This window comes from Triplophysa rosa, linkage group LG15 (assembly GCF_024868665.1).
Source record: "Triplophysa rosa linkage group LG15, Trosa_1v2, whole genome shotgun sequence".
Lineage (NCBI taxonomy): Eukaryota > Metazoa > Chordata > Actinopteri > Cypriniformes > Nemacheilidae > Triplophysa > Triplophysa rosa.
The window spans coordinates 22,029,614-22,041,857 of NC_079904.1; the positions used below are offsets into that span (position 1 = coordinate 22,029,614).

Sequence of the window (12,244 nt, forward strand, 5' to 3'; positions counted from 1 at the left end):
TCCAAACTTTATTGTGCTTTCATACTTCTGGAACTTATGCTATATATTTACACAAATATATCAAACTGATGCTTTTTACAAAACATAAAAACCCTGCATTTTTTCAATGATTGTACACTGTGTTGTCAAAGTTGATAGTAATGATTTATTTAAAAAATAAAAATCATGAAAAATGGAGATATGAGGGTTCAGTCCAACAGCAACGAAATGAGGCCCTGTCTGTGAAATATAGGCCACAGTTGTAAAATGTAATTATGAAATTGGGAGTAGTCATGGCCATAAAATGACATCTGTTCATTGCTGTAAATGATAGATTATATGATTTTATTAACACTTCAGTATTTCACATGGCCTTTAGTCAATATTAAAGATCAAGTAAATATGTTTTACAGAATGTCTTGTACATTATGTAGAATTATTTCATGTAGAAAAGAGTCCATTGCAAGTCAAATGTTTTAGGCGGGTTTTTACAGCAGGGTCTCATATTTTATTTTTAAAGATTTGTTCACATACTAGAGAAATTGTCTAGCCATTGTGTAGTCTTAAGGTGTTTTAAAAGTTGTAAAAAAACATTGCTCATTTAGTATTTATCGTCAATGCGTATTTTCTAGGGGTACTGTATAATCTGCCTTTAAATTGACTAACATTCTGTTTCTTCTTGCTTTGATGGCTGATCTGCTGTTTGGAAAATGTATCAGCAATACTAAAGGTAAGAAACCAATAAATCAACCAATTTGATTTGACGCAGTTGTCAATAATAATAGTTCAGAAATGCACTACTTGTTGAAGGAAGATTGTTCTAGGTTTAGAATGAAGATGAAAAGTTCTACTGTTCCCTAAGGGCAATAAAAAAGGGCCAGTTTTTTCTTCTAATGTTACCAGTGCTGTGGGTTTGGGCCATGTCCTGTGCTTTATAACATGAAGAAATGTTTTTATGACTTCATGCCCCAGCATTCAGACAGTGAGGGGGCTTTGCCTGCTGACACAAGGCCTTTAGAGGCTACGGCTAACATCCCAAACATAAGGGATTCAGACAGACCCGCTGTAGACGAGGACTGCCCTGAAACCAGCGATAATGAAGAACAGGCCTGTAGCTTGACTTCACTAAAGAGACGCTTGAATCAGGAGGAAGAAGCTGAAGGGGAGGGAAGTGAATCTGACGATATTCTAATGGAGGACAACCAGGTAGCTGACTTCGCGAGCACCATGTTGGCTGCCATTTCCTGTTGGCACTATAAAGCCAGGGCTTTGCTTTCTATGGGCTTCCCAACGGTGAGGTTCTCTACCACCACGGGAATTTTGTTGATACTTCTACCTAACCTTCATTGTGCCCACCAAACCTCCCTTCTACGTTGCATGTGCCGTAACAGAATGCACTAACAACTCACCAGAATCACCCGATGCTAACGCTGTAGATGGCCCGGCGCCGGAATTGTAACAAGGAGCATGAATCTCACCTTTCGCTTTTTGCAGTAGTGAAACAATGCATGGATCACAGAGAACATGTGCTTATCACTCATTTCATTTGAACTAACGGTTTGCTGCCGTTCATTTGTTGAGTTGCGAGAAATGTCTAGTAATAGTGTTGTTGGGATTTGCAATCAAAGCAATTGATGCTGTATTTTACTATTTCTGAATGGAATATTTTAGGGCTGTCAAACAATTATTCGCACCCAAAATAAAAGTTTGTGTTTACATAATATATGTCTGTGTACTGTGCATATTCATTTTGTATTTATAAACACATTTAGGAAATATTTATTTACATGCGTTTATTTATATTTACCAATCATTTAAAATATATATAAATGTTTACTATTTTTTAAATATATACATGTATGTGAATGTTTTTCTAAATGCAAAATTGATATGCACAGAATACAGATATATATTATGTAAACACAAACTTTTATTCTGGGTGCAATTAATCATTTGACAGACCTCATTTTTGGCATTCAAACCTTTACTAATTTAATTAAATGATCATTGGTATAAAAATGTGTCTTTTGATGAATTGAGACTTATCATTTAAAGATGTTTGGGGCTTATTGTTTTTAAAGTCGGCATGAGCAGGAGAACTTGAAATATTGTTTAGTTTTTAAATCATTAATCATGATCTTTACATTATGACCGAGATATGCATGCAATATGAACTGTTCTTTTACTACATTAACGTTTTTATCAGTTATGAAAATAACTTACAGCATTTTTTGTGACAGTAACTTGTGCTTAACCTCCATTATTTTCTATTGTATAATAATTAGGACTGTCAAACGATTAATCGCATCCAGAATAAAAGTTTGTGTTTACAATACAAGAATAACTTAAACCATAACTATAGAATAATCTGAGAATAATTGCTCTACTACTTGTACTGTTTGCATTGTTATAATAATGCTGTAAATATACAGATCTGCTTGTTTGACATGTTCTTAAAGCATGTTTGTTTTTTACGTAAGGATGAAGAGGGTGAGGTCACTGATAACTTCAATAAAGAAAATGGCCCATCACTGAAACAGGAAGAGAATAATTTTACTGATGAAAAATACACAGAACAGGTGAGTTATGACTTGTCTACTGTTGTAACTTCATTTTACTGATTTGTGGTATTTGCATTGATTGAACTGTAAAGGTCTTTAATAAGTAATAGGCTAAAGAACCATAGATCTAAGCGGTAAAATGCAGTAAATTTGGTGATACCAGTCTGGTCTGACTTTTCTATTTAAGAATCTGCTTTAAAATAACTATTATTTTCAATTTAAAAGGATTATTTTGAACAAATGCTGATGTTAGATGAAAATCCGTTGGGGTTATTGCTGTCAAATCAATCATAACTAATTAGGATTAATCGATTCCAAATGAAATGTTTGTGTTTATTTAATATATGTATGTGTGGCTTATAAATACACACACACATACATGTTTATATAAGTAATATATATGTATATTTATACAAAGTATATATGTGACCCTGGACAACAAAACCAGTTTTACGGGTAAATTTTTCGAAATTGAGATTTTTACATAATCTGAAAGCTGAATAAATAAACTTTCTATAGATATATGAGTTGTTAGAATAGGACAATATCTGGCTGAGATACAACCGTTTAAAACTCTGGAATCTGAGAGCGCAAAAAAATCAAAATATTGAGAAAATTGCCTTTGAAGTAGTTAATCAGGGGCACTGTGGCAGACCATCCACTCACAAAAATAAAGTTTTTATATATTTAAGGTAGGAAATTTACAAAATATCTTCATGGAACATGATCTTTACTTAATATCCTAATGATTTTTTGCATAAAAGAAAAATCGATCATTTTGACCCACACAATGTATTTTTGTCTTTTACTAAAAATGTTCCCGTGCTACTTAAGACTGGTTTTGTGATCCAGGGTCACAAATTATATTTAAATATAAATGTACAATATACTGTATATATATTTTTATGCAAATATCTGTTGTATATACATGTATGTGTGTGCAAGTATATATACATATAAATATGCACGTCACACAAACATATTATATAAACACAATTGCGATTAATCGATATGACAGCACTAGTCCAGGTATACTTTTGGTTGATCAAATGTACAATATGTAATCGAAATCAAGCTCAAAACAATTGCTGTATTCACTGGAATTCTATTTGCTACATGGAAAAAACAGAAAGTTTAAGAATTTTAGTACTATTTGGCTTTCTTTTCCTAGACATGCGAGAACAAGTCGCAAAACCTGAACGTTACACCAAACTGGGGTTCCGTTGAGAAACTACAGCCGGACACCTCTTCTGATCCAGAATCTTTAGTCATGGACCAACAGGACACCGATATTCATGATGTGGAGCTTGCAGTGGACAAAGATGACCAGGAAATTGCCAAAGAAGAGGTAGAAGAGATTTCACCTCTGTTGCAGCAAGACGATACACCCGGCGAGTCTTCGGAGGAAGAGGAAGACACAGAACATAAAACAGACTCCAGCCGCATCCTACCGTCATCTGTGCTCGACAAGGCCAGCGCCATCGCTGAACACTTTGTCTCCAATGCACGTTGTAGTAGCGTCAGCGCAGATGAAGTACAATCCCTTGGATGCGCATCTCCAAGTCTTCCCAGCAGAACTGGAAGCATGTTAAGTCTGGGAGACTCCCAAGAGCGTCTGCTTCGTCTATCTAACACCTGCTCGGAGACGCATGGTGTTCCGTTGACTCAAGAGACCTTTGCATCAGCCGACCTCACATTTGCGCCTACAACGGAAGACGGTCCTTTCGATTTAGACCGAAGCGTCCAGAGAAGAAGGGATTCCGTGCTTTCAAGGCAAGACCAGCTACTTATCAACAAGATTAGGAGCTACTATGAGAACGCCGAACACCAGGATGCCACTTTTAGCCTGAAGCGTAGAGAAAGCCTCACTTACATTCCAAGCGGGATTGTGAGAAGTTCAGTTAGTCGTTTCAACAGCATTCCTAAGGATAATAACGTTGCACAAGAGAAAACCATCAGTTCGTCTGGAACCGATCAAGTGTATACCTCAGACGTGGAATCTTCATTGGTTACCTCCACTCTATCAGAACCTAAAATTAATACAAACGTGTCATTTCTGGAAAGTTCCGCCATGAGTGCTTCTCCAGATTTCTTTATTGGTTCTGATGTTGACGGTGCCATGAAACCTCAAGAAGAGGTTTTCCGCCCCTCCTCTGAGATGATCAAAATCTGGCAGGATATGGAAAGAGACGTCACTAAATGTCAAGGGGACCGCAAGACATTGAGATCCAGAGAGACTCCTTATTTTAGTGGGGCGAATCATGGCTTCCCAAGGAACGGTCAAAACCAGGGTTCAAAGCCAGATGGTGGAGATAGACTGAGGTTACTTGAAGGTTCGGATCTTAGAGCTATAACAGAGGAGTCTTTGACGCCATCACCTCCTAGAGAGACTGGAAAAATCTTCAACAGAGCAGCCAGTGAGAGTGATGCCTTTGTACTCAGACCTCGGGAGGATGAAGGTAAACCCTTTAGACCTTTAGCCCCCCGAGTTATCCAGCTGAGAGCAGAAGCTGATAAAGAGAAAGACTCAGATCCTCAGTCAGCAGAAGATGAAGATGCAGCACAAAGCAAAGTCTTCCATCTTGCAAGAAAATACAGTCAACGCATCAAGTGCCCACAACATGTGCTGAGGCTCAGAAGCCAGGACTCGGGAGATGCGTGGTCGCTAAAGCGGAACCTGCCATCGGTGGTGGAGGAAAAGTCGGAGGAGGCCAAAGGTAGGATCAAACTTGACCATTAACTATTTGATTCTAATTCAATCCTATTTGCAACCAATTTCACTTTTGAAAAATTGTGAACAAGACAGGTTTGCTTAAACAATAGCGGGGCAATTCCAGTGTTATGGATGTGACATTTTCAGTCAAATCTTGAAATATAAATTCTGAGAGAATGTACAGTATTTATGATCAATAAATTAAATCATTGGTTTATATTTTACTAAGATCAGTGTACGAATTGTGGGGGGGGGTTGCGGAGGTCCCGGACCCATAAGGTCTAAAATAATGAACTTGAGGGGTCCCCTGGTTATTCATTAAAACTAGTCTACTAAAGACCTAAAGTTATTTTTGGTCTAATTATCACGCTAAAACAAACCTAATGTCTGTTATTTGTCCAAATTTCATAAGACGCAAATTAAAATGACATTTTTGTCTGAAAAATCCATGCATGCTCAAGAGCACCAGGCGCCACACAGTGTTCAATAACGACATGTACAGACAGAAAAGGTCAGGTAGAGACACTGGCAGCGCACGGATCCTCTCACATTGAAAGCTTAAAGGGGTGATATGTCACGGCTAAAACAAATATTATCGTTTGTTTTAGATGTAATGTAATGTGTTTACACGATTTAAGGTACAAAAACGCTGTATTTTCCACATACAGTGCATGTTTGTATCTCCTCCTTGCAACGCCTCTCTGAAACGCGCAGATTTTTTACAAAGCTCATGGCTCTGAAAAGCGAGATGTGCTATGATTGGCCAGTTAACCAGTGCGTAGTGATTGGTGGAATACTGCAAGCATGTCGGAAATGTAACGCCTCTTACCATATTTGGAACATCAGGTTCCTCTTCAATTGTACTGACAGGTACGCCCACCTTACTTGCGTATACATTTGGGCGGTCTTAGTCAAATCATACCACCAACTGACGTGGATTTGTGGGGGTGTGGTTACAAGAGGCGTTTCAGGCAGGTCTGGGTGAGCATTCGCTTTTAGATAGAATTTTGTTCCGACACTTACATTTGTGCAATTTTACGTATCTAATACATGCATGAGCAACTTATAACACACCAAAGACACAGAAAAACATGTATTCGCGCCATATGACCCCTTTAAATCTTAAAACTCAGTTACTATAATTTTGATATGCAAGTCTTTCTTTATCTACGAAGTTATCTCACACTCTCCAACCAGATGTGACGTGCTACTGAGGGACATAGAGGTGGTGGAAAAAATATGAAAGGGAGCGAAAATATTTTAAAGCTTTTGCTCCTCCCGAGAACATTGTGTTCTTTTGCAAAACTTTTGCGTTCCCCCACAAATATTTTTTGTTCCCTCAGAAAACGTTTTTATTCCCCAGAGATTATTTTACGCTTCCTTGCAAACATGAGCTGACTTTGACAAGATGGTTACCCTTCTGCTTTTGCCCAAAGGAATGACATTATTTTTTCTTATTCTGCATTGGTTCATATGGATTATTCTCATACACTTGATCAACACTATCAGGAGATAATTAAAGCGCTCATACGGTGACTGGCAGTCACTATTGACTTTGACGCGACCTCTCCTGCTCTTGCTCCAAGGAATTGCATATTTTTTTATTCTGCATTTCTTAATATGGACCTATTTTATGGATATCAACATTTTAAGAACATTAAGCCTATTGCGTGTAATGTGGACAAATTACTGGAATCCAAAGTATCATGTGATTGATGCTTGTACTGGCAAGCATCTATTTTTTTTTGAGGGCTGTTAGGGGACCCCCAAGAGCTTTCACACAATTCAAACACTGCCCCTGATAGAGTCCAGACATGAGAAAAATATCAGTCTATGCACAAGTTTTCTATTTTAAAAGAGGGAAAAATGTATGGGTTGTGGATGTGACAATAAAAGGATGCATGTTTTTGAGAGACTTTGTAGGGTTAAAGATAAAACCAGAAGCAATAATAGCCAACAAATAGAGCCTATTCACAAGGAATATGGACTGTTATGGATGCCCAATTTGACATGCTTTTCACGTGTGTACAACTTTTGTTTTACATGTGCAAAAACCGAGCGGCAACCTTCCGGTCTCTCTCGTGAAACCAACACGGAAGTGACTTAAACTGCAATTCATTGACTGGCTCCAAAACAGAGCAGAATCTCATTGAGCACCATGTTAAAATGCCCAACTTTATAGCAGAGAGAAACATGTTTACAGCCTGGGACAAAAAATCATTTTGGTCTCTATAGCTAATTTTGCCCTTCATGACAACTGTGAGGGGGTGAATTTTTTATAACTCATCCGTTTCAATTATATTAAGCCTTAAAATGCTGCATAATTAAGGGCATGGTTTCACCTTATTCGGAAGTGACGCACTGCTAAGATGGCGACGACCGACGAATTGCTCTTCACAAACCTTCGGGTGACGCCACGTCACGTTTTATACAGTCTATGCCAAAAACAAATGTGAAACGTGTGTTTTTGGAACATTTTTGTGTGAATCCCATGTGAATTCCCATGTAAAACAAATGGGATCACATGTAAAAACCCATGGAATCGCATGTGCAACATGTGGTGACATGTGATCACATGTGGTGACATATCACCACATGTTGCAGATGTGATCTCATGGATTTCACATGGGATTCACACAGAAATGTTAGGAAAAAAAACACATTTACCATGTGATCACAAACCTTTGGTAAAAGCTTGATTTTTTATCATAAGGTTGACATTTGCATGGAATTGGCCAGCTAAATAGCTATTTACTACAGGTTATTATTGGAATAAGATTGAAATGTGACGATTTTACGTATATATGTATATATCTACAATATATTTTAAGCTAAAACAATCCAGCCGCACTCATATTTGGCATTGTGATTAACAGGTCCTCCAAACCTCATGCTGTCCCCGACTCCAAATGAGCAGACCGATGGAGACCAGAAGGCCCAGGATATGACTCCCAGCCCAGTGCACACTCCTAATTCTGTCAGCAGCCCGAAGGGCTTGTCCCCACGACAGCCTCGTTCCAGAAGTCCTCATAGTCCGACAACATCTGAGAACTTCAACTGGCCAGACGTCCGCGAGCTTTGCTCGAAATACGCACACTTGAGCACCTCGTCTGCGCAGCCACCGGTAAACCAAAGTCGTCTGGCATCAGAGAGGATGTTTGACAGCGGCTCAAGTAGACGGTCCAGCTGCACTTACACCCCTAATGGCTTCTCGGACCCGTCAACTCACAACAAGGGCTATCAAGGAAGTGAAGATGGGTTAAATCGGACCCAGCGTGCTGGTTCTTTGGACCGTAAATTGGGAGAATTGTCTTTAGGTGATTTACAGAATCTTCAAAGCAGAAACGTTAGCAGTGGTTACTACGTCTCAGCCAAGGCCACCCTCCCCAATGACAAGAGCATAATAGTGATCGAGAAACTTCCAGAAGCGACGCCAGAGACGGAACAACCGAATAAACAGGAAATGATGACAGATGGAACGAGTGATAGCTATGTTCAAATACGTTCACCAACATCTCATGAGAATCTGTCATTCATGGCTGTCTTTGACCGCTGCCGGGCCTATCAGGAGTCAGAGGAGTACCGTCTGAGACAAGAGGGGGCGGGGTCTAGGGCAGAACAACTGCCTAAGAATGAGAGGCGGAAAGAACTTGAGAAAGCGCCGTCCTCTTGCGAACACGTAGACGAGGCTTTTAAAAACGCAGTGGATTCTGGGAAAAGGGCGGATGCTAGTCAACAGAGCGTTGTCAAGAACCTCCGAGAAAAATTCCAAAGCTTAAGATAGAGGGAGACAGTTTATATTTGTATATTTTGGCTCTTCTTTACTTTCATTTTAAACAATGACAAAACATTGGCTATGAAATATTCTTGCTTTATTTTATTTTTTTAAGTCATTTACCACTGAAGATATGGTCGGAGTATAATGTACTGTAGCATAATGAATCATATTTAAAACTGAAAATTAATTCAATGTTTCACTGGTATTTCAGACACTGTATAAGTCATGTTGCCTACTGTTGTTGAAAAACCTAAAGTGTAAATAAGGTTGTACATGCATTTTTTTCTGTTTTCCCATTTACACACTCGATTGTAGATATACATGTATGAATGGAAGTCACTTTACATAATTGTAAAGGAAATGTTTTTAAAGCAGTTATACTGTATTTTCAGGCTAATGCGACATCACTTAGCTAGGGTTTCACTAACAAGGGATAAAATCTACTCTGTACTACAATATTAAGCCCTGGCGGAGTAGTGGGATTCCAGTCTAACAAAGACTCTTAAATGCAATAAACCACTTAAATGGGGTGTTATTTTCACATTTGTGCTTTGGCACCTTTACTCTCTAAACCTCTTTTGATTTAAATCTTACAAGTGGGAAAAGACACATGTATAGCTTTATAGGTCAAACAAGGGACAAGTATTGCACTTTGATTTGGTATGGCATTAATTGCAGTCATTTGTGCTTACAGTAGCATTAGCATTGGTTTGTAAAGACAAACATACATTTTTTAATGAAACTCTTTTAACCACACGAGTTATGCTGATTTGTTGTGTATTCAGTACTTTTCTAAATGTCTGCTCTCGTCAGATTCATCATGTGTCTTTGTGTTATTTATTAAGCTGTAAATTTCCATACTGTACATGTCTGACTTCATGAATGCATCAAGCAATGATTAAACAGTGCAATTTTAACTCTGCCTTTTGATTGGAGTGTTTTGTCAGCCGAACCCCATTTGACCTTTATTATTTACTTGAAGTACCCTACCCCTTGAGAGGTTAAGTCAAATCTGAAGTGGTTATTATTAGTAGTATTTTAATAGCTATTAGTGGTGCTTGCAGAATGCAAAGTATCACTATTATTATCTTGCGAGCTTATTATTCTTTTTCCACTTTTTTTTGGCGCGTAACTCATCCCGCACCGTTTGTCGTAGTCCCATGAATGAGGGCTTGAATCGAGTGGCTTATTGAGGAGAGGAGTGCTATGAATTGTATAAGTGCTCAGGCATAGGGAAAATGCCAGTGACTTAACATTGCGTCACACTTTGACAGGTCGTACCTCCGAGCGACGATTTCGTAGAAACCTGCGGGTTACCACATTTGAAGAGGATGGCATGCTCTGTTAAAGGGGCAATGAATTAAGACCTCAATTTTAACCCGAGCTTTAGTTATATAAGAGGGAATCGTATTCAAGCGAACATCCTGTAAGTGTCAGAACTGAAAATGCACTTGTTACTGAAATTACAACTGTTATTGACACAAGGCTCAGCGAACGCCAGGTCCTGGAATGCACCTATAGAAATAGATAGGTTGAACACCGCCTCCACAGAAAAATATCAAAGACTACTTCTCTAGCCCCGCCCACTGGTTCGCGAATGACTTTAGCCACACATAGTACACACTCCTGCATTTGTGATGATTGACAAACTGGTAACCATAGCGACATATTTTTCGGCTAAAGATTCGTTATGTCCATCAGTTTAAACTAAACTGCTGATATGCGCTGTGTTGTGTTTATGCTCGGAAGGCTACATCACACTGCGCTCTTTTGCTGTGATGCCATGTTTGTTATTAATAAGCGCTTATATGCTTGTTGTTTAGTCTTAGATCAAAAAGCCATAGGTCTTAATAAATGGTCTGTTGCAGATTTTAAAAATTTTTGGTCTTAAAAAATATATAAACAATTTGCATTTTAAGGTTTATTATTGTCTTGTCTCTATTTGCTTTTTTTCTGTGAAGATCTGGCAACCCTGTCACTTTAGCGAAAGGCTCTCGAGAGCAGAGCGACCACGCAACAAACATGCAACATTGTGCAGCGCCTAGATGTGGAAGAACACAGTCGCTTCCTTCGGATTCTGATAAGGAATGCGTGGTTGAAGTTTATTTTTAAGTACCTTCCTGCTCACGTGGGTGAAACATTTAGCATTTGTTCGCTTCATTTAGATTCCTTTGTGAACAAGGCGCTGGATTTGCGGAGAGACTAAGATTAAAAAGCAGTGCTGTGCCGTCAGTATTGGATCCGACAGGAATGGCGCAGCAATCTTATGTGAGTAAAACATATTTGTACTATGCGTCACTATTGCTTTGTTAGAGATCGCTTGATGTGCCCTGATAATGTGTAACCTAACGTTACGAGTCTAACCAAATTCACAGAAGGCTCCAACTAAGTTTACAATACACAAACTGCTATCCAATCATAGCAGTGGGCGTTTACTTCCAAGTAGGGCTGTTCGATTCTGATTTTTTTGGAGTCGATTCCAATTCCTGGTTTGGGAATCGAAAGAATCGAGTCGAAGAATCGATTCCTAGCTGCTGTTTTTTGTTCAATTCCCTGTTTTACTACAGATTGTTATTTGTAATTACAAAATGAACACTTTTTTAATGCAATACAACTTTCTAAGCTGTCACTTTTTACATGTATTAATCGTTTACTGTTTCTATAACAAAAACCTTAACGAAATAATTCGATCTTGTCCTGCTATTTTAATGGCACTCTCCAATGGCAATTAATAATATCATAAATAATCATTCTCATTTTTTTATTTACTAGCTGTTTACAAAATAAAGCACAGGTCAAAATACCATTAACACTTTTTAAAGTTATTCAGCAGTGTACACAAAAGTACTTGCGGAATATAGATAGACAGATCGATAATCCGTAAATTGTAGTAAGAAACACTTACTGTATATGATTTGTTCAATGTGTGGATACATGTAATTATATCTGCATTGTGTGTGCTGTGCAAACAAAGCTTTTGCTGTTATGCATGCAGATTATTTTATGTCATTCCTCAGCTCTAGACTTCATCCATTAGTTTTTTCTGAAGTCTGTACTGTTTTAGACAAGAAACTAATAGGCTTGTTCGACTTGATGCGGCGATTTGAGATATAGTCCTTCAAAGTTTTTGCATTCCTTTTGACTTAGTAGATAAAACCTTTTGTTTTCCTAAAAAAGTCCCAAATGTAGGCTACACAACATGAAGAAAAAACA

At 38.3% G+C, this 12,244-nt stretch overlaps 1 protein-coding gene across 8 annotated transcripts in view; it reads left to right on the forward strand.

Annotated features, from left to right (window-relative positions):
* LOC130565604 (pleckstrin homology domain-containing family G member 3) overlaps positions 1-9,948 on the forward strand; it is a 55,082-nt gene extending 45,134 nt beyond the window's left edge. For 6 of the 8 annotated variants that reach the window (XM_057352479.1, XM_057352481.1, XM_057352480.1 and 3 more), the window contains 5 exons: positions 699-709; positions 952-1,272; positions 2,460-2,558; positions 3,712-5,257; positions 8,130-9,948. In XM_057352479.1, the coding sequence (XP_057208462.1) occupies positions 699-709; positions 952-1,272; positions 2,460-2,558; positions 3,712-5,257; positions 8,130-9,037 (2,885 nt within the window). In that variant the 3' untranslated portion in view covers positions 9,038-9,948. The remainder of the gene's footprint in view (positions 1-698; positions 710-951; positions 1,273-2,459; positions 2,559-3,711; positions 5,258-8,129) is intronic. The other 2 variants (XM_057352478.1, XM_057352483.1) reach the window with 2 other exon arrangements.
* The last annotated feature ends 2,296 nt before the right edge of the window (positions 9,949-12,244 follow it).